Source organism: Notolepis coatsorum, assembly GCF_963971535.1.
Source record: "Notolepis coatsorum genome assembly, chromosome: 11".
Lineage (NCBI taxonomy): Eukaryota > Metazoa > Chordata > Actinopteri > Aulopiformes > Paralepididae > Notolepis > Notolepis coatsorum.
The window spans coordinates 59,483,573-59,507,382 of record NC_140175.1 but is presented as its reverse complement, the minus strand read 5'-3'; the positions used below and the strand labels follow the sequence as shown (position 1 = coordinate 59,507,382).

At 45.6% G+C, this 23,810-nt stretch overlaps 1 protein-coding gene across 1 annotated transcript; it reads left to right on the top strand.

The window, feature by feature from the left end:
• Positions 1-4,730: 4,730 nt before the first annotated feature.
• LOC311237136 (uncharacterized protein) lies at positions 4,731-23,412 on the top strand (the record flags this gene model as incomplete). Its single annotated transcript, XM_084324942.1, has 8 exons — positions 4,731-4,831; positions 4,922-5,033; positions 5,171-5,262; positions 5,353-5,406; positions 5,565-5,627; positions 5,738-5,791; positions 6,075-6,104; positions 23,381-23,412. The coding sequence occupies exons 1-8, from the start codon at positions 4,774-4,776 to the stop codon at positions 23,410-23,412; spliced, it is 495 nt and encodes a 164-aa protein (XP_084181068.1). The 5' UTR covers positions 4,731-4,773.
• Between the last annotated feature and the right edge of the window lie 398 nt (positions 23,413-23,810).

Here is a 23,810-nt window from a genome sequence, read left to right as displayed (position 1 = left end):
CTTCAGCCTGTTCTTGGAACCGAAGTGACCCAAACTTAATTGTCAAGCGAACCAGAGTCAAACTTGGGGTACCCCAGCACACTGTTTCCCTGGTTCATACAGTACAAGGAATTACCCTGGACACTGTTCTTCCATGGACGGCATCTACTTGAATGACTTATGCTTCAGCCTGTTCTTGCAGTGTTTATTTTTTTTATTTTTAATTTTAACCTTTATTTACCCAGGGTAGGTTCGCTGAGCACAGATGCTCTTTTTCAGCTACGCCCTGCTTCACATTCACAGAGTTCCATTCACACCTGGGAGCTGCCCAGGCCTAACAAAATTAATAGTTGGTTTCAGGTTGCCGACCGACCCTCCCGATTTAGGTGCGACCCAATATATTTTATGAGTTTTTAGAAAAAATTATAAAATTTTATTTTTTATTTTTATTTTTTTAATAAAGTTTCATAGAAATCTTAGTCAAACATTTAGTATTATGGATATTAAACATGCTGGCAGAGTACATGCATCCATGTTGTTGTGAACATTTTAATTAAATAAAGAAATTCCCTATCCATAGTCGCCGTGGGAAAGAATAAAATAAAAAAATAAAATAAAATAAATTCCCTACCTACCCATGGCCAAACTGACAACCAACCTGAAACCAACTATTAATTTTGTTAGGCCCCAGTACAACCACAGTCTGACACTGTTGGCCACTGAGCAACTCCACTGGAGCAGTTGGGGGTTTAGTGCCTTGCTCAAGGGCACTTCAGCGGTTGGTGTTAAGGGTATGGGAGAGAGTTATATGGGAGAGAGTTATAGAAACATTAGGGGTGTAACGGTACACAAAATCCACGGTTCGGTACGTACCTCGGTTTTGAAGACACGGTCCGGTATTATTTTCGGTACAGGGGGGGGGGGGGGGGGTAATCAAAAAAAATTGCTTTTCATTTATCTATTTATTTAACTGTATTAAACAATATAAAACGAATTGGCCATAATTGACTGAGCAAACTAATGCTTACTGCTGTAACCTACTAATAACACTTAAGTAAATCTGAAGATTATTATATAGCAGATGCCTTGGAGGATAAGTCGTGGACAACTGTAGATCATCTAAGCTCCACTGTGTTTAAATTCAAATCCTATGCCATTGTTTATATTTAACCCTTGTGTCTGAAAACTAAAGTATTATACTCTTATTAGGGGACTAAATTGAAAAACTCCATAAAAAGATTATGTTGAAATAATTTCCCACTTTCTTTTCCATAAATATTTTATTCAACTTCAGCCCTGATCATAACCATTTTTTATATTATTTTTGTAATGAAATACTCCCACTTTTCTGAAAAGAGTTGTTAAATATGACAAAAAAAAGAATATGTGGTGGTTATGATCGGGCTGAAGTGGAATAAACAATTTATGAAGAGTAAAAAAAAAATACAAGATAATTAAAAGATTATGCCACATATTATGTTGGCTCATCACTGCAAAGTTATCAAACAAATACGAATCTGATCAGACACAAGGGTTAAGTTGTTGTTCCCTTTCTAATTTCCTCAAACATCTAGTCTAGTTAATGTGATCAATATTATTTGACAATACTTTGAGCTCATAAATTTATAGTTAAAATGATTGCAATCTTGTCTTCGTTGTGCATGAATGCGTGTGCTCACCACACACAATATGTGTCACTATTCTGGCAGTGGCTATATTGTTAATGAAAGCCTGTTATAAGGTCTGTTATTTGTTTTTTGTAAAGTTTTAGTCACTGCAAGTTCTGATACCCTAGCAAAAAATAAATTTTCATTTTAAAAGCCATGTTGTCATTTTTGTTCACACATTTTTGGAAATATGGTCATATACGAATTTTATTATTATTTATTTAACAATAGTGTGTTTAACAGCAGGAAAAAAACATGTAATGTTATGATGTATACATATCAGCAGCAATATTTTAATGTAAAATGTACATTAATCAGTATTGATTCCTTAACTTTACAAGTTACAAGTAGATGTACAAGTTACAAATGTACAAGTAGAGTATCATTTAGATTATGGTTGAATAAACATTGATGTCTAACATTGATTCAATATAAAATCAACTAAAATGTGCATGTAGATTACCATTTAGATTATGGTTGAATAAACATTGATGTCTAACATTGATTCAATATAAAATCAACTAAAATGTGCATGTAGATTACCATTTAGATGATGGTTGAATCAACATTGATATAGTATCAGCTATGGTTGACACCTAATGTTGATTCAACGTTAGGGTCATAGACAACGATCTATATAATTTAGATGTCAGGCTTCAACATAGATTCAATATTTCTGCTGAACCCTATTTCAACGTTGATTCACAAATTTTTTGCTATCTGGGTTGAGACCGCGTGCGAATTAATAACTGAATTGTCAGAGTTTGGCGCTATACCGTCGCGTGCGACATATTTCTATTAAGTCAGTAATAGTCTATTTGTGTATAGTGTATCGTGCGGCTAAAGTTCTACAGTGACCAGCATCACCAACGCTTCCTCGTATCAGCTAGAGTGCTTATCCAGGCTGGGCTGCTTTCATGGCGCTTTCACCCGAGGAGACCTAGACGAGAACCGTGTGGACATGTACACTGGATTAATCTACCCGACGACTACATAGCCCTTTGCGGCTGGATTATATTTGTTTTGGTCCTGTGATTTATGGAGCGGAGAATCGCCGACGCCTACACGTGTGGGATTTACCCTGTGAGGAGCCAAGTCGAGTCTGCGCCTCAGAGAGCCTGAGGCCGGCTAGCTTTCTTCACTGTGGAGCTACAGTCTACGGAGAACAGCTGTATACGTCTGTGGATCAAGAGACTATTGCACCGTCTCCTGTACTTGGAGTCTCCTTAGTCATCGTTGACCAGACTCTCTACTACCGACAGATCCTCTACCCCTGCTGGCTTACAACCGGGGGGACCCTTCCAGTATCTCCCGCTATATATTACTAGTGTACCATAGATATAATTCCCTAAGATTCAGGTTGTATAATTACCTCCTGCGTGACCAGAGAATGGACATTCATTATTGATTTGCCTACGCACATTCCTTTGCCTTATAAGCGCATCCAAAGTATAATAGAGAAGTATATTATGTACCTTTTGCTGCAATAAATACTTAATTACCACTTGGTGTGGAACCGATTCATTGTGGGAAGTGTTCATCATATTTATATATCATGTACTATATGGCCAGTAATTAAAGTACATAAAGCGATAGTGGTTTAATGATACCATACTTATCAATACAGTCAGGGAATTGTACCCCTCAGTTACAGTAAGAAATTGAATGTACAGGTTTCCTCATTTGTGTGTGATGCTCCTGCTAGGGCCTACGTTAAGAATATTAAGTCACATAAAGGTTATTCAGGGTGTGACAAGTGTGACCAAGAGGGTGTGTGGAGGAACAAAATGACGTATCCAGAAACAAATGTCAGGCTCAGGACGGATTCGAGTTATTGTGATATGATTGATGAGGAACACCACTTGAAACAGAAACTCAGTCCTTTAACAGGGATAGTAAAGATGGTTTCTTCATTCCCAATAGATTATATGCACCTCTGTTGTCTTGGGTTGATGAGAAAACTGTTGCATATGTGGTTAAAGGGCAATCTAGCCACTAGGCTTCCTTCACAAACAGTTAACAGTATATCAAGCAAACTGCTGGTGTTACATTCCCACACCCCTGTTGAATTCAATCGCAAGCCAAGAGGTTTGAATGAGCTTGATCGTTGGAAAGCTACTGAGCTCCGATCCTTCATGTTATACTGGGGTCCTGTAGTTCTGAAGGATTGCCTTCCCAGTGAGTTTTATGACAACTTCATGTTGTTTTCAGTGGCCATGTATTTGTTTTTGTCTCCTGGAACTTCTGGCCAAATGGTTGAATTTGCACATAGATTAATGATATCCTTTGTGGGCCACTTTGGACAGTTGTATGGTACGGTGAGATTGTGTTCAGTGTCCACCAGCTTATACATTTAGCAGATGAATACAAACAATTTGGACCTTTAGATAATGTTTCAGGGTTCCCTTTTGAGAATTATCTTGGCCAAATAAAGCATCTTTTACGCAAGCCACACCAACCTCTACAACAGGTAGTCAAAAGGCTGTCAGAAATGCCACATGTTGAGGTTCCATTAGCAACAGATCAACCAGTTTTAAAGCACATTCATACTGATGGTCCACTTCCTCAACATTTCAGTGTTGCTCTACAGTACACAAAGGTCTCCAGTTGTCGTTTTACCTTGTCTACAAAGCAGGGGGATAATTGTATTCAGGTGGGAGATACAATTGCAGTAGTGCAGAATATAGTCCAGGAAGAAGGTGAGGTCTATGTGATCTACAGAAAGTTCAGACACCAAGAATTATATTACACTTATCCCTGCGAGTCCTCCCTCATAGGTACATACAAGGTTAGAGAGTTGTGTGATGAGATCGGGGTTGGTAAAATTAGCTTTATTAAACGTAAATGTGTTCTGTATCCAGAGGGAAATAGCCTCATAGCTATTCCAATAGCTCATCTGCAGTAGACATCTTATGATTCATGTTTTTGTCATTATAATTTTTTTATCATTAATATTCTAATTTAATTTATTGTACACAGAATGGAAAGTGAGGTGGTGCTCTGGGGCGTTGTACTGTTTCCAAATGGCGGAACTGCAACAGTTCTTTCCAGCTGGTTCAATCCAACGGAAGGTACATTATTATGGCCCCCAAAAAACACAAATTATTCAAAGGCCCTTAAAGAAAACATGATGCCCTGTGAAGGATGGACCACATATGACAAAATTCGGCTCTTAATTACTTGTGGTAAGTATAGTCACTGCTATTGTCTGATGTGAATTGTTCCTCATACTTCTTATTAATGTCATGCTGTATTTTCTGCTTGTTCTTTTACAGACTCATTTGTAAAGGCCAAGCAACATGAAGACAAGTACGTGACTACTGGATGTCTAACCACTGATTTGGAATCTGAAGAGGAAGCAGATGTACGTCGGAAAAGAAGAGCAAGGTACAGTTGAATTCCTCGTGATCGTTTTTGGTTAAACAGAAATGGGCCATGGGCTGGCTCCTGAACAGTGTCTCAAGGATTGCTCAATTAATTGAATTATCCTGGGAGCCTGGGAATGTTAAATGTTTTTTTTTTAGGACAAATCATATGCACGCAGTGGAGTCAGATGAAGAGCCAGACAGCAGGGTGACGCGAAGATATGCCAAGCCACCTGATGTTCATTTCCCAGGTATAGTGGTGACACTTGTCAGTTATGACACTAACTGCTACACCTACTTTAAGTATTGCCATGTATAATTCCATTTATTTATTAATACAGTGCAGCCAGAATCCAGCCAGTACCCCTCGGTGCCAACATCAAATGCAAGCAGTGGTATGTCATTATTTACTAACATAGCAGAACAAAATGTAGTTGCATGAGAGCTTTACAAGCATTTAGTTCCTCTGTCAATACATCCAAACATATCAGTCAGGTTATGTGTTCAAAAGTTACAGTGTCCACTATTCATGTCTTGTGTTCCCTTCTTTTAGTCTCTGGAGGAAGCTGCTCGGTCTCTGGAGGAAGCTGCTCGGAGAATAACCAGCCTAATAATGGTAAGTGAATCACTTCACACTACTAAGTCAGGGTGGAGCCGGTGGACAGATTGTAAATGTGCTTTTGATAGCATTCATTGTTCATGTTTTGTTGTGTTCTCTCATTTTAGGCTTTGGTGGAAGCTTCTTGGCACAGTTGGAGTCAATGGACCACTGCAATGATGGTAAGTAGATTAATAAACTAGATATAGCTATGTGATTCTCTCAGCCACTCTTGTGTCTCCAGTCTGTTTCAATAGGTGGCGGTTGGATTACTAGTCCTGCCTTACTGGATACCTTACTGACTGGAAATGTTAGTTAAATGGGTGGAAATGTAAAGTTGAGTGCATATATGAGTAGCTTATTCAGTGTCTCACTATTTTGCAATGAGCTGTTAATGTTGGCATGATATTATATGAGAACTTGTATTTTACAGTGACTAATTACGGTTATTTTAATCCATTTCAGGAGGGAACCACACTGGACAAGTAAGGAATGGTATGTATTTTGCTTGCTACTGTATATGGTGCTCATTGATACTTTGATGGTGCTTACCTTATTTTGTTAATTCTGTCGCTCTTTCTCTAGGAAAGCCAATGTATAACTCCAGCCCCTACCACACTGTGCCATCAGAGCGAGCAAGGAATGGTATGCATTTCTCATCTTAAATGTTGTTTTTTTGGGTAAAATTCCATAATTCGTGTTCAATGTAAACAATGATGTGTGTCCTTTATTCTCTTTCTATTAGACTTCAATGCCAACTATAGCCGTGGCTCCAGATCAGCTGACTTCAACTCACATCGCCTGGGTAAAGATGCCTATATTCCACTTTACCCCCCGCCTCCCCCATACACAATGACCTAATGTGCAATGCTGATGCCATGTTGATTTCTTCAGCTTCAGCTCCTGAAACGCCGCGGGGAAGATTCCATGGAGAGCCCAGTCAAATGTTACAAGGCAAGTATCATTTTCTGATGCATTGAGAAACATATGTCCCTTGTGACTTTACAGTCTTTGTCACTTTTTTTTTCATGTAATTTGTCATGGTGTTTATAGGCTTAATATTTAAGCACTTAATGGTTACTATAAGTTAGGGGTGCAAAGACTTAAGCGTCACATTTAAATGTAAATAGTAACGTTGTTGTCATGTGATGATCCCTTTAATTAGACGTGATTTGAATGTGCTGAAGGCCCTTATTGCTTAGTGTCATTCTAAATGATTGAAATGGTGAATCTATCCTTGAAATTTAATGTAAAACCAATTGTTTTTCTTCAAGACCTTGCTGCCAACAAAAACACCAGGATGCTTGCAGAGCTACTCGTGGAGGTGAAGCAAATTTCACATGACGTTCAGTTTCTGAAGACTGAAATGGCTAAATCCACCTTTAACGATCACAGAGCTGGACCTGAATCACAGAGAGAAGAGAACTTCCCCATCGTGCTGCCACTCACCAATGAGGAGCAGTTTGATGAGGCTGAAGCTGCACTGAAGGACGAAACAGTCCGTCGAAAGATGGTGAACATTTTTGTATTTTGTTAAAAATTTATTGTTTGAAATCTAAGTGTTTATAATGTCTGAATTGTAGGAGTGGAGGCATTTATTTAGTTTTTTGCTTGGATGTGTGCTTGGCATAGAAATATTGTGAAAATAGCCTTGCAATGATATGCGGGATGATATTTATTTCTTAGTCAATATTTGACAATTCATTTAGCTAATTTGTTTGATGGTATTGTTTGTTGAGTTTTGACACAGTAATGGTCTTTCTTTAGAGTTAATAAAAAAAAGTCTTAAAATGTGTACTTAAAACATCATATTCTGTCCATTTGACATAGTACAATGTACACTTTAGCACACTCACTTTTTTTCCTCTCCAATCTGTTAAGACAACCCGCCTGGCATTAATCGGAGGGACCAACTCAGAAAATATGATCCGGCGAATGCTATCCGCTACCATGACAAACTGTCTAGCATGCATCTTCAACTGGGCGGGAAAGGGACCGAAGAGGGCCTTCAAGGACACACTGATGCAGGACTGCATGTTTGGTGAGTCAATCTGCACCTCAAAATACTAGGTTTACTACAGTGGATTTAGCTATTTTGATGATGGATATTTCATTTAATTAAGTATTTTCACTTTTATCTCAAGTAAATACGAATGGATGCATTTTTATCACCATGGAATGAGCCTGATGGAACATGCAACCACTCTTAAAGAAACACCTCACCCATTTCCAACCTTAACGTCATATAAGTGGTCCTCTGTAATGCTCACAATAAGATTTTTTACGAGCATTAATGTGGATCAATTATATGACTATGGGGTTGAAAATGCACCTAAGGCCACCTGAAAATCTAGTACACTAAAAAGGACACTGTTCACTTTGGAATGGAACGTGCCCACTGCAGCTTTCTTGTTTATCTTTAAGTATTCTTTTTTTCTTTTTTCCCAGCGGCTGCTCGTCAATTTGACCGCAAGTTGACTGACTTGATATACAGAGATGCACTGCAGAAGTGGCTGCGTTATGCACCTGAGAGGAATGGCGGGATACGAAGAAAGACAAAGACTTAAAAGGACAAATGGTTTGGAGGACAGTGGGTTTCATGGGAGTTGGATCATTGGAAGCTGATCCAGGGGCAACATTTATCTCCAGCATCTCTGGTTGCAGCTGTCGCGTGCATGCGTGCATGCATATGTTTAGCCCCTAGTTTAGCCTCCAGGACCACCCCCTAATTTAGCCTCCAGGACCACCCCCTAGTTGAGACTCAGCCCCCCTCAGGACCACCCCCTAGTTTAGACTCAGCCCCCCTCAGGACCACCCCCTAGTTTAGACTCAGCCCCCCTCAGGACCACCCCCTAGTTTAGACTCAGCCCCCCTCTAGACCACCCCTAGTTGAGACTCAGCCCCCCTCAGGACCACCCCCTAGTTTAGACTCATCCCCCCTCAGGACCACCCCCTAGTTTAGACTCAGCCCCCCTCAGGACCACCCCCTAGTTTAGACTCAGCCCCCCTCCAGACCACCCCTAGTTGAGACTCAGCCCCCCTCAGGACCACCCCCTAGTTTTGACTCAGCCCCCCTCCAGACCACCCCTAGTTGAGACTCAGCCCCCCTCAGGACCACCCCCTAGTTTAGACTCAGCCCCCCTCAGGACCACCCCCAGTTTAGACTCAGCCCCCCTCCAGACCACCCCTAGTTGAGACTCAGCCCCCCTCAGGACCACCCCCTAGTTTAGACTCAGCCCCCCTCAGGTCCACCCCCTAGTTTAGACTCAGCCCCCCTCAGGACCACCCCCTAGTTTAGACTCAGCCCCCCTCCAGACCACCCCTAGTTGAGACTCAGCCCCCCTCAGGACCACCCCTAGTTGAGACTCAGCCCCCCTCAGGACCACCCCCTAGTTTAGACTCAGCCCCCCTCAGGACCACCCCCTAGTTTAGACTCAGCCCCCCTCCAGACCACCCCTAGTTGAGACTCAGCCCCCCTCAGGACCACCCTCTAGTTTAGACTCAGCCCCCCCCTAGGACCACCCCCTAGTTTAGACTCAGCCCCCCTCCAGACCACCCCTAGTTGAGACTCAGCCCCCCTCAGGACCACCCCCTAGTTTAGACTCAGCCCCCCTCCAGACCACCCCTAGTTGAGACTCAGCCCCCCTCAGGACCACCCCCTAGTTTAGACTCAGCCCCCCTCCAGACCACCCCTAGTTGAGACTCAGCCCCCCTCAGGACCACCCCCTAGTTTAGACTCAGCCCCCCTCCAGACCACCCCTAGTTGAGACTCAGCCCCCCTCAGGACCACCCCTAGTTGAGACTCAGCCCCCCTCAGGACCACCCCCTAGTTTAGACTCAGCCCCCCTCAGGACCACCCCCTAGTTTAGACTCAGCCCCCCTCCAGACCACCCCTAGTTGAGACTCAGCCCCCCTCAGGACCACCCCCTAGTTTAGACTCAGCCCCCCTCAGGACCACCCCCTAGTTTAGACTCAGCCCCCCTCAGGACCACCCCCTAGTTTAGACTCAGCCCCCCTCCAGACCACCCCTAGTTGAGACTCAGCCCCCCTCCAGACCACCCCTAGTTGAGACTCAGCCCCCCTCAGGACCACCCCCTAGTTTAGACTCAGCCCCCCTCAGGACCACCCCCTAGTTTAGACTCAGCCCCCCTCAGGACCACCCCCTAGTTTAGACTCAGCCCCCCTCCAGACCACCCCTAGTTGAGACTCAGCCCCCCTCAGGACCACCCCCTAGTTTAGACTCAGCCCCCCTCCAGACCACCCCCAGTTGAGACTCAGCCCCCCTCAGGACCACCCCCTAGTTTAGACTCAGCCCCCCTCAGGACCAACCCCTAGTTTAGACTCAGCCCCCCTCCAGACCTTAGTGTGACGATGTACCTTGGCACGCTGGCACGCCACACAGGAGACCGCCCATACTTTGACGTCCTTCCTAAGGCCCGGCCAGACGAACTTGGCCCCTACCAACTTGACCGACGCCTTTACCCCAGGGTGTGAAAGGGCATGAATGGTGTCAAATACCCGGCGGCGCCAGTCAGTTGGAACCATGGGGCGGGGCTGGCCAGTGGAGACGTCACAGAGGAGCGTGGCGCCGCTGTCGTGAAACACCACATCCTCAAGTCGAAGTCCTGTCACAGCCGTCCTGAACGCCTGAAGGTCTGAGTCGGTGAGCTGGTCAGCAGCCATGGCAGCATAGTCGATGCCCGGGTGCACAGGGCTGACGTGCGCCCGGGAGAGGCAGTCTGCCACCTGAAATGCTAATTGTTGGTTTTGCATACTTATTCAAGTTCAGAAGGTTGTCAGTAGTCGGTAGTCTGAATGGAGTGATGATTAATGATGGATTAATGGATGCTATTTATAGTGTGGATGTGAATATATTATATAGATGTACATCTCTAATGTGTCTCTATAATACTCTGAAGTATTATACTTAGTTTAGCAATAGGTAAAAGTGTTTTTAGATAGATTTAACTTTTAGATTTGATTCTGCGTTGGAATTTTGGAAAACAACACTTCCTGGAAGATTCTATAGGGGTTCAAGGTTCAGAGTTCTGTATGAATATTTTCAATAACTGTTATTATTCGGTCATTTTTGTATGGGAGAGTCAGCTGAATGTCAGCTGATCTGGAGCCACGTGCGTAGTTGGCATCGAAGTCTAATAGAAAGAAAAGGGACACGCATCATTAAATAGTTTCAATGGTGCCACCCTGATAAAATAAAAAAGCTACTGTACATTACAGTAGATTTCATTATCTGTTCTCATGCACGCCTGGTGATACTAAATCCAAATTGAACTCAGGCATTTCAAAGAGAATATGTATGTGCGAAGGTTCAGAGTTCTGTATGAATATTTTCAATAACTGTTATTATTCGGTCATTTTTGTATGGGAGAGTCAGCTGAATGTCAGCTGATCTGGAGCCACGTGCGTAGTTGGCATCGAAGTCTAATAGAAAGAGAAGGGACACACATCATTAAATAGTTTCAATGGTGCCACCCTGATAAAATAAAAAAGCTACTGTACATTACAGTAGATTTCATTATCTGTTCTCATGCACGCCTGGTGATACTAAATCCAAATTGAACTCAGGCATTTCAAAGAGAATATGTATGTGCGAAGGTTCAGAGTTCTGTATGAATATTTTCAATAACTTATTATTCTGTCATTTTTGTATGGGAGAGTCAGCTGAATGTCAGCTGATCTGGAGCCACGTGCATAGTTGGCATCGAAGTCTAATAGAAAGAGAGGCATTTCAAAGAATATGTATGTGCGAATTAATTGGCTTTAATAAATGGTTAAAGCAATAAATTGTCTGTTTCTTTGTTCATAGAGCATGTCGTAAAGCAGCTGTTCTCAACCTTGGGCTTTTCGAATATTCACCTAGAATGGCATAATTATAATCAAGTTTGGAGTCCCCAAATATTTTTCCTGTGAGGTCTTTGTATAAAAAGGTTGAGAACCACTGCAGTAAAGCATATGGACCATTTCAGCATGTTTCAACCTTCCTCTGTATGTTTTTAATATGTCTCATTTAAGCCAAAAATAATCACTTTACTCTATTGGAGGGGTTGCTCCAAGCCTGTCTATCAGTGACATCACTGCCATTCAGGCATATGGCAGTAATGTCACTAGTAGACACCTTTTAGCATGCTCCCGGTGGAACTACAACTAATAATATAATTTAGATGTAAAGTGATTATTTTTCTTTATTAATGAGGCATATTAAAAGCATACAGAGGAAGGTTGAAAAAGTGCTGAAATGGTCATTCAATAATATCATTATTTCAATGTATAATGCAATATATATATATATATAGTTGAATCAATGTTGATGCAATGCTACATTATTTCAATGTTGATCATATCATAGTTGAATCAACGTTGATTCATTGTCGGCTTTCAAATTGAAATTTCTAAATTTTGGTTGAAAATCCAATGTTCTTTCCATGTTGATCATAGCGAGCACTTTTAATGCCATTTTCTATGTCTGATATCAATGTTGATTCTAATCTCCAGCCTGACAAAAACACAATGTTGATTCAACGATTTTTTGCTATCTGGGTTGTGGTGGTATGTCTTTGATCCTTATCTTGGAAGATTGTCTTGTTAAATTGTCTTGATGAATTGTCTTTTTTTTGTTAAGATTGACAGGTAAGTCAATAATCCACCCACAGCAACTCAAGAGAAAGAAGGCGGAAACACGTCACCGGATACCAGGTGGACCAATTCTCGTGAGATGAAATAATTGCACAAACAAATAGAAATAGTGTGCCACTAATATATCTTATATAAACCCATAAGAAATACAGAGAAATACAATTGTGTGTATTATTAATATACAAAAATAAGCATATAAAATTGTAAACGAATATAACTATATTAACCAACTGTTAACCATAGCTGCAGTTACACTCCCACCAATTACACATACTAATAAAATGTGAAATGTCTTATTGCACATACTTATAGAATGTGGAATTTCTTATTGTGGATACTTCAAAGGATATGTCTCTAAGATCAATTGGATTCAACCAGGTAAGTATCTCTTTCGAGTGTAAGACAAAACAAAAAACTCCTATTTCAGAGTAAAGGTAAGCAGAAAATGGGTAAGTGCCAAAACAGCTTAATGTTGAATAACTCACTAGTGCTCTAATCTGCTTCTGTCAATGTAGGTTTAGGTTTAGGTTTACTTTATTTGTTCAAGGGGGACAGTGTACATTAATAAAACATTTTACAGATGTAAATGCACCCAATTTGAACCAAAAGGCTAATTTCCATTGGCAGTCCCCCTGCCAGAAGGTACAGGCTAAAATCCTGTGTAAAAAAGGGTTAGCAATAAAAACAGAATAAAATCAAGATAAATAACATTAGAATAAAAACACAAAAGCACATAGACATAGTAGGGATACAGGTCACAATACAGTCACGGACACAAGGACAGAGCACATCATGACATATTAAGAGACCCAGACATAGACAGACGCACCATATCCACACACACACAGACACCTCAGTGTTGACAGTTCTGGTTTTCAATGAGCCATTCCCTAACCCTGCACTTGAATGAATGGTATGATGTGGACACTCTAATTGTTTGAGGAATTGAGTTCCATGAGTGAGGAATTGTAATGATCTTGTGTATTGGTCTCTGTTACAAAGGATCAGATTAAACCGAATATATATATTTATTGATTGATATATATTGCATAGTATTTGTATATCGTTTGATATCCCTTGTATATTCCTTGTACATATACACGGAATATCCCTTTAGCCTAGTACAGACCATAATATTTCGTTCTCCTATTGGACAGCGGTCCACAGGCGCCAGGGCCATGCCTCCAGAGTCAGGTTCAAGGCCACCGTCAAGACATGTCTGTACATGCCCGGCCTTGCCCAGGGATACGAGACAGAAATGAGGTTGGCACTAGATTGTTCGCCGTGCATATAAATATGGCGCAGGTGAATACAGAAGTAGAGTTACCCAATAAGTTGAAGCCTCACCCACGATACTCCGTGCGGTGAAGTATGGCCTGTTTGGCCCCAAATAGAGCATTGAGACCGCGTGCGAATTAATAACTGAATTGTCAGAGTTTGGCGCTATACCGTCGAGTGCGACATATTTCTATTAAGTCAGTAATAGTCTATTTGTGTATAGTGTATCGTGCGGCTAAAGTTCTACAGTGACCAGCATCACCAACGCTTCCTCGTATCAGCTAGAGTGCTTATCCAGGCTGGGCTGCTTTCATGGCGCTTTCACCCGAGGAGACCTAGACGAGAACCGTGTGGACATGTACACTGGATTAATCTACCCGACGACTACATAGCCCTTTGCGGCTGGATTATATTTGTTTTGGTCCTGTGATTTATGGAGCGGAGAATCGCAGACGCCTACATGTGTGGGATTTACCCTGTGAGGAGCCACGTCGAGTCTGCGCCTCAGAGAGCCTGAGGCCGGCTAGCTTTCTTCACTGTGGAGCTACAGTCTACGGAGAACAGCTGTATTCGTCTGTGGATCAAGAGACTATTGCACCGTCTCCTGTACTTGGAGTCTCCTTAGTCATCGTTGACCAGACTCTCTACTACCGACAGATCCTCTACCCCTGCTGTACTAGTGTACCATAGATATAATTCCCTAAGATTCAGGTTGTATAATTACCTCCTGCGTAACCAGAGAATGGACATTCATTATTGATTTGCCTACGCACATTCCTTTGCCTTATAAGCGCATCCAAAGTAAAATAGAGAAGTATAGTATGTACCTTTTGCTGCAATAAATACTTAATTACCACTTTGTGTGGAACCGATTCATTGTGGGAAGTGTTCATCATATTTATATATCATGTACTGTATGGCCAGTAATTAAAGTACATAAAGCGGTAGTGGTTTAATGATACCATACTTATCAATACAGTCAGGGAATTGTACCCCTCAGTTACAATTGGTCCTTCGAGCCGGAGGGTAACTAGTGTAATATTAATATAGTGGTATTAATATTGACATGGCCAATGATGAACACTCCACAAAACGGTTCTCCTAAAGTAGATCGCCGGCAGCGTAGACGGCAGACACCTCAGTACTTAGAGGATTACGTTGCCAATATACTACCTAGCTTTCTACAGACGGTAAACGCGGAAAAAGTAGATATTAAAATTATGTCCGACCCTATCGACCAGGCTACCCCGCCAATAGAGGCCCTAGTGGGTTCTAACGTAACTGACCAAGCTCACGGTAGGGACCAGGAGGGACCCGACATGACTTTACCCCCCGCCAAGACCGAAGAAGTAGTCCCCGGAGAGCTCCAGGATAAAGACAGCCCTCCAGGGATGGAACTCTACCCGCTACAAGAAGAGGAGAGCACCCCGGAGATGGATCTCCAGGACTCGCCACAGGAGAACAGATCTCCAACGAGTACTGCCAGGAGCGGATCACCTCAACCAGCGTCTTCCCCCAGCGAGGCGGACAAGATGCTGGCACAGGCATTCCTTGCCAGCCTAGCAGCCTCAACAGAGCGCGATCGACTCCAAGCACAGACGCTTAGTGAGCGCGAACATTCTTCCATGGAAAGAGAACGCCTTCAGTCGCAGCAACGGAGCGACGAAGATCGTATACGTCTAGAGATTAGACGCCTTCAGACGGAAGAGAATATGGTAAGGGACCGGGCCGAAGCCCAGCGCGCCGCCGCCGAAGCCCAGCGCGTCGCTGCCGGTGCCCAAAGAGAAGCAGAGCGCGACCTCGCTCTCACCAAGCGCGAAGCCGAGCGCGACCGATTACAAGCGCAGATAATGGAGCAGCTGATCACCAGGGCAACACCCCCTCCCTCCGCACGGGGTTCCAGGGCCTCGTCAAGACAAGGGTCAAGGGCACCCTCCCCTACCCGATCAAGCGACCCTGAGCCCGACCACCAGAGAGAGCCTATACCCCCCTCCGAACCCCTTCCCCGACCGGTCCAAGGGAGACCCAGCTACAAGGAAGAAACGGTCTACACCGCGGAGAGGCTAAATAGACGACTACAGGATCTAGAGGACCTGCCAGAGGAAGAAGAAGAGGGAGAGGAGGAGAGTCAAGCCCGACAGCAGCACAGTACTCCACAGGACCAGGAGGTCCAGTACAGCCCAGGCTCTACCCCCGCGGCTCTGCGCTACAGACCCCCGACTCGATTCACGGGTGAGCTTGACGCACGACCAGCCCCGAGGAACAGCACCTGGATACGCGGGCCATGGTACCCAGCAGGTACCAGCCCACCAAGAGGCGTAAGAGGAGACTTGCCTAGGAGGCCTCTCTTCCAACGCTCACCGATGTGCCAGCCATCCATGGCATCATACATTGGCACACCGACGTTTCCGGACTTCACCCACGAGAACAGAGCACAGTACACGGAGCTACGAATGTGCTTAGAAACAATGATGTCCGATGTAGCTGATGAACCGTACAAGTATGCTATCCTACTGAAGCACCTCAAGGTGCCCCGAGCGCACAATATAGCGCTGGCCTATGCCACCTCTACTACCCCATACACAGTGGCTCTAGCAGCACTCGACCAAAGATATGGACGCATATGGGACTACGTAATACAAGAGATAAGGCATATTGACCGCCTACCCCCAGCCACAGACAATCGCTCACTAGATGACCTGTCTATCAAGGTACAATCCCTGGTAGGGATGCTGGGGGCGCAAAGAGAAAAGGGTATGCACGAACTGTACGCAAACTCTAATGTCAAGAGGATTTTAGAGAAGCTTCCGCCCGCCCGACAAGAGCGCTTCAGGCGGCAAAGAGACCACCGTGATCCTAACGGTCCCGAGCCATCCCTCCTAGACCTAGCCGACTTCCTGGTGAGAGAAGTCAACAGCCTACGGTTGGATACGTTCATGCGGAGCACACCAAGCTCCAGAGAGGGACCTAGGAGAGCAAACGATGGCCGCAGATTGGTGACCGTCATGCACCAATCAGAATCAGTACCGAGCAGCAAGAACCACAGTACCCCCTCGATGAAAGAGAAGTGGAAGATGGTGTGCCCGTACTGCGAAAAGGAACACTGGTTGTCACAATGTGACACGTTCAAGAAGATGACCGCCGACGAGGTGAGTCAATGGATAAAGTCCAACCGACGCTGTTACCGATGTGCGCGCAGTCACATGGCAGCCGATTGCCGCTTAAAGAAGAGGTGTAGTCGGTGTGACGGAGCCCACCTAGATGTCCTACACGACAGTAACAGAAGAAAGCCTGCACCCTCAAGCAGCACAAAGGCAAGTGTTATGTACATTGACCCCGCCAGCAGCGGGGGTGCCCGGGTGCTCTTAAAGGTGGTCCGCGTAACACTGAGTTACCAAGATAAGGTCATGGACACTTACGCCGTCCTTGACGACGGGTCAGAGAAGACCCTTCTCCTCGCGTCCGCTGCGGCCCAGCTGGGGCTGCGGGGGAGCGAAAACCAGATGACGATTCGGACAATAAGAAGAGATCTAAAGACGATAAAGGGCGAGAATGTCTCCTTCACTATCGCAGCAAGCGGGCAGCCAGAGAGACGGTATAGGATTACTAACGCTTTCACCAGCCAAGAAATAGGCCTGTCGCAGTACACCTACCCCATCGCCAAGCTGATGGATAAATATGTGCACCTGCGTCAACTACCTATACCGCTCATAGACGGTGCCACCCCGACCCTGCTGATAGGCTCCGACCATGCAGACCTCATCGTCCCGATAGACCGGGTCCACACAGGGCCCAGAGGCTGTCCTGCAGCAGTCGAGACCCGCATAGGATGGACATTACAAGGCCCCCTCGCTAAGTCTCTTAACCGAACAGCAGCCACTAGCTGCCTCCACTCCAGAGTGACAGAAGAAGACACCACCCTCCTACAGCATGTCGAGAGGCTATGGACACTAGAGACAATGCCCTTTAAGAACGAAAAGAAAGACATTCGTCCCAAGGAAGACATTTACGCTATAGCCCTCCTCGAGCAGGGGACAAAGAGAGTCAAAGTCAACGGAGTGATGAGATACGCAACTCCACTCCTGAGGCGAGAGGGTATGCCTACCTTCCACGCCCCAAAAGAAGCGACGGAGCGGTATCTATTGAACACAGAGCGGCGCCTAGCCAGAGACCCCGCTCAAGAGACGGTGTACCGCGCTGAGATTAACAAGCTAATCACAGCGGGACACATAAAGAAAATTGACATTAAAGAGGCCGATCAGACGACCGAATCATGGTACGTGCCGCACCACAAAGTCCACCACAACGGCAAGGATCGTATTGTGTTCAACTGCAGCTACCAGATCGGATCACAAAATCTGAATAAAGAGCTCTTGCCCGGCCCAACACTCTGCCCCTCTCTACTAGGCGTGTTACTACGTTTCCGCCAAGACAAGGTGGCCATCAGCGGCGACATCAAAGGGATGTTCCTGCAGGTGAGACTAGTGGAGGAGGACAAGCCCCTGCTGCGGTTCCTATGGAGAGAGAGGATCGGGGATTAGCAACCAGCCATCTATCAATGGGAAGTCCTCCCTTTCGGAACCACATGCAGCCCATGCTGTGCTACGTTTGCACTGCAAAAACACGTCGCAGAGGACCCAGCAGCTAATGAAGAGGTCCGACAAAGTGTAGGAAATAGTTTCTACGTGGACAACTGTCTGCAAAGCGTCTCGACGCCAGAAGAAGCCGAGGCCCTTCTACTCAAGCTCCGCGCCTCCCTGATCAAAGGCGGCTTTGATCTCAGGCAGTGGGCCAGCAGCGACCCGCAAGTATTGCGCAGCCTCTCCCCCGAGGACAAGGCAGCAAGCAGCGAGACCTGGATGGCGACCATCCCAGGAGAAGCCCAAGAAATGACATTAGGACTAGTCTGGCGCTTCAAAACAGACTCGCTCCATTATAAACACACACCCCTGACCAAGGAGCAGGGAAGGTCGACTGCACTACCGACCACCAGACGGAGTGTATACAGAACACTCGCCAGACAATATGACCCGTTGGGATGTATTCTACCTTACACCACCAGGGCAAAGATGATTGTAAGAGCGTTATGGGACAAGGACCAGGGCTGGGACGACCCCATACCCGAACACCTTGCATCCACATGGAGAGAGTGGGAGACGGAACTCAGCTCACTCCCAGGTGTCAACATACGCCGCAGCTACTTCCCACCCACAGTGAGGCCGGAGACGTGCCAGATGGACCTGCACGTCTTCAGCGACGCCTCCGAAGTAGCCTACGGTTCGGTGGCCTACTTGCGTGCCCGAGAGGAGGGAGGAGAAATACATACTGCTTTCATCCTGGCTCGCTCAAGAATAGCCCCACGAAAGGAACAATCTATGCCGCGTCTAGAGCTCTGCGCAGCCCTAGCAGGAGCGCAACTCGCCACGTTAATCCAACGTGAACTCACCATTCCGGTGCAAAGAACAATCTTGTGGTCAGACTCCACGACAGTACTCACATGGATCCGGTCTGATTCGTGCAGATACAAGGTCTTCGTGGGAGTCAGAGTCACAGAGATTCAAGATTTAACAGAAGTAGCAAGCTGGAGGTATGTGGACACAAAACACAACCCAGCTGACGTCATCACCCGGGGAATGTCCCTGGATGACCTCACCCGTCACAACCTATACAGTGACGGGCCAGAGTTCCTCAAGCTCCCGGAAGAAGAGTGGCCTACACCCACCCCACGGGAAGCGAGTAAAGAGGACGCCGAAAACAAGAAATCTATGTTCTGTGGATTGAACACACTCGTCTCCACAGACCCCGACATAGACGATTGCCTCACCCTAGAGAGTGCGCAGCTAAAGACATTCCTGTGGCACCACCCAGAGGTTCAGCTCACTACTGACATTACAGCAGCTGACTACGAAGAAGCAGAACTTCTTCTACTACAACGAGCCCAGAGAGACTCGTTCCCCGATGAGCTAGACTGTCTACAGGGAGCAAAGCCCGTCCCATCAGACAGCAGATTGCTCCACCTGGCCCCCGAGAGCGACGCCCATGGTCTCATCAGAGTGGGTGGTCGTCTGCGGAGAGCTCCAGACTTACCGGATGACGTCAAGTACCCGATAGTCTTAAACAGCCGACACAAGGTCACAGAGCTGATTATAAAGAAATACGACGAGGATGTGCATCACGCCGGGGCAGAGAGAGTCTTCGCGGAGATCAGACGTCGTTATTGGATACTGCAAGGGAGAGAAGCAGTGCGGCGCTTCCAGCGAACCTGTCTAGACTGTCGTAAGTGGCGAGCGCAGCCCAGTATACCCCGGATGGCTGACCTACCTCCCTGTCGCCTCCGACTCGGCGACAAGCCTTTTCACTCGACCGGTATGGACTGTTTCGGCCCGCTGTATATAAAGAAAGGAAGAGGAACCGAGAAGCGGTGGGGTATTGTATTCAAATGCATGACCACCCGAGCGATGCATATAGAACTCCTTCCAACCATGAGCACAGACTCATTCCTTATGGCCTTCCGAAGATTCACATCGCGGAAAGGCAAACCGTCTATATTATTGTCTGATCACGGGACAAACTTCAAAGGCGGAGAAAGAGAGCTGAGAGAGAGCTTCCAAGCTATGGGCCCAGAACTTAAGACCCACCTCGCTCCATCCCAGATTGACTTCCAGTTTAATCCCCCGAACGCACCTCACTTCGGTGGAACTTGGGAACGAGAAGTACGTTCAATAAAGACAGCCCTGTACGCCGTGCTTGGGGCCCAGACCGTGGTGGAAGAAGTCCTAATGACAGTCCTCACGGAGATCGAGGGAGTATTGAACTCAAAGCCCCTCGGTTACATCTCAAGTGATGTAGCAGATGTCGACCCAGTCACCCCCAACACACTCTTGATTGGGCGGCTGGACCCCGCGCTACCACAGACAATGTACAGGCCTGAAGAAGCGAACGGCCGAAGAATGTGGAGGTACAGTCAAGTATTGGCTGACAAGTTTTGGAACAGCTTCCTACTCCACTATCTACCGTCTCTACAGACCCGCCAGAAATGGGTGAAAGAGAGAGACAATTTGACAGAAGGAACAGTCGTCATGATTATCGACCAGTCACTACCCCGAGCTATGTGGCCGGCTGGCCGCGTAAGCAAAGTGATCACCGGTGCCGACGGAAAGGTCCGAGCAGCCGAAGTGCTCGTCCAAGGACGGATCTACACCCGACCCGTGGCGAGGCTAATAGAACTGCCAAGGCTCCCCGATACTATCGATGACGACCATGACCCCATGACTTTGTGAACTGCCCGACCCCCTCACAACAGACATTGAGTAGTGGACAGTGCGGTTAATCTGTCTCTGCTTAGCTAATTAGGTGGGACTAATTAGGAGGCGGCTGTTACAAAGGATCAGATTAAACCGAATATATATATTTATTGATTGATATATATTGCATAGTATTTGTATATCGTTTGATATCCCTTGTATATTCCTTGTACATATACACGGAATATCCCTTTAGCCTAGTACAGACCATAATATTTCGTTCTCCTATTGGACAGCGGTCCACAGGCGCCAGGGCCATGCCTCCAGAGTCAGGTTCAAGGCCACCGTCAAGACATGTCTGTACATGCCCGGCCTTGCCCAGGGATACGAGACAGAAATGAGGTTGGCACTAGATTGTTCGCCGTGCATATAAATATGGCGCAGGTGAATACAGAAGTAGAGTTACCCAATAATTTGAAGCCTCACCCACGATACTCCGTGCGGTGAAGTATGGCCTGTTTGGCCCCAAATAGAGCATTGAGACCGCGTGCGAATTAATAACTGAATTGTCAGAGTTTGGCGCTATACCGTAGAGTGCGACATATTTCTATTAAGTCAGTAATAGTCTATTTGTGTATAGTGTATCGTGCGGCTAAAGTTCTACAGTGACCAGCATCACCAACGCTTCCTCGTATCAGCTAGAGTGCTTATCCAGGCTGGGCTGCTTTCATGGCGCTTTCACCCGAGGAGACCTAGACGAGAACCGTGTGGACATGTACACTGGATTAATCTACCCGACGACTACATAGCCCTTTGCGGCTGGATTATATTTGTTTTGGTCCTGTGATTTATGGAGCGGAGAATCGCCGACGCCTACATGTGTGGGATTTACCCTGTGAGGAGCCACGTCGAGTCTGCGCCTCAGAGAGCCTGAGGCCGGCTAGCTTTCTTCACTGTGGAGCTACAGTCTACGGAGAACAGCTGTATTCGTCTGTGGATCAAGAGACTATTGCACCGTCTCCTGTACTTGGAGTCTCCTTAGTCATCGTTGACCAGACTCTCTACTACCGACAGATCCTCTACCCCTGCTGGCTTACAACCGGGGGGACCCTTCCAGTATCTCCCGCTATATATTACTAGTGTACCATAGATATAATTCCCTGAGATTCAGGTTGTATAATTACCTCCTGCGTAACCAGAGAATGGACATTCATTATTGATTTGCCTACGCACATTCCTTTGCCTTATAAGCGCATCCAAAGTAAAATAGAGAAGTATATTATGTACCTTTTGCTGCAATAAATACTTAATTACCACTTTGTGTGGAACCGATTCATTGTGGGAAGTGTTCATCATATTTATATATCATGTACTGTATGGCCAGTAATTAAAGTACATAAAGCGGTAGTGGTTTAATGATACCATACTTATCAATACAGTCAGGGAATTGTACCCCTCAGTTACAGTCTCTCTAAATACACTGTACTGGTTGTAGCTTTCCCTTTGCTATCGTATGTGGTGTGGCTTACTAGCAGCTTCAACTTTCGGACTCTACCATCTTGTCCTGGGTAGACTTCAGTGACTCTTGCTAGTCGCCATTCGTTGCGTGGTGTCAGTTCATCTTGGAGAAGGACGATGTCGTTGACTTTAGAGTTCCTTCTGGTTTTACACCACTTCTGTCTCTGTTGTAGGTTGAGAAGATATTCTTTCCTCCATCTTGTCCAAAACTCGTTGGCCAAATACTGAACTCGGCGCCACCTCTTTTGTAGGTACAAATCTTGTTTGATGAATTGTCCAGGTGGGGGCAGAATGATTGTAGATTTCATCGTTCGAATGTGGTTCGGGGTTAAAGGGTCAGGTCCGGATGGGTCGTTCAGAAACTCAGCGGAAAGCGGCCTGCTATTGATTATGGACATGACTTCGTACAGGTACATCCAGAGAGAGGTCCTGTCAAGCCTTTGTGAGGACTGGTCCAGAATGGTAGTCAGTATGCTTCTTATCGTTCTTATTTGCCTCTCCCATACACCGCCCATGTGGCTTGCCGCTGGAGGATTCATGAGAAACTCACATCCCACAGCCTTCATCTTTCTTCATCCATTCCCTTCATAAGTTCTGTAAATTCTCTTCTCGCACCAACAAAATTGGTTCCTTGATTGCATCTGAGTTGGCGAACGTTTCCTCTGATCGCAATAAATGATCTGAGTGCATTGATGAATGAATCTGTAGTCATATCGTCAATCACTTCTATGTGAACGGATCCTGAGCATAGACAGGTGAGTATAAGTCCATATCTTTTTAGAAGCAATCTATCCCGGTGTAGGTGAAAGGTGGAGTTGCTTCCATCCGATCTTGAGGTAGGTCGGCCATTCTCTGTTCTTCGTGGGGTCGTCTATACATTTGGCACATGACACATCTGTAGAGGTGCAACGAGACAGCGCTGCTGCATCCCATAATCCACCATCCATTAGCTCTGAGTGGGTTTGTTGTCATTCCACGCCCTTGGTGTTGGATCTTTTCATGGTGGTGTTTGATGAGTAGGGATGAGATGTGGCCTTTCTGTGGAAGTATTGCCTGATGTTTTATGTGTGGGTGTAGCTCTGTTTGACCTAGACGTCCTCCCACCCTGAGGATCCCGTCTTCGTCCAGGAAGGGACTTAACTTTTGTAACTTACTTTCTTTGGTCTTGACAAGTTCCTGCTTTGGCTTGAGTCTTTTGATCTCAGCCAGGAAGACCTCTTCTTGAGCAAGCTTAATGATAGCAAGCTCAGCTTCTTTTCTTTCTTCGATACTAGTATTTTTGTTGGTGCGTTCTTTCAGACCTTTATGTTCTTTGGCCATTCGCTGTAACATTGCCACTGCCTTTACAGCTCTTGTCCAGTCAGAGAACTTCTTCAGGTTGTCTAGTAAAGATCTCTCTTCTTTTGTCTCAGTGTTACACACGAGAGCCTTGCGAAGTTCCGGATCATCTTCGTTGACCTCTCCCTTCTTGCATTCTCTGAGGAGTGGACCTTTTTGCCAAAGAAAC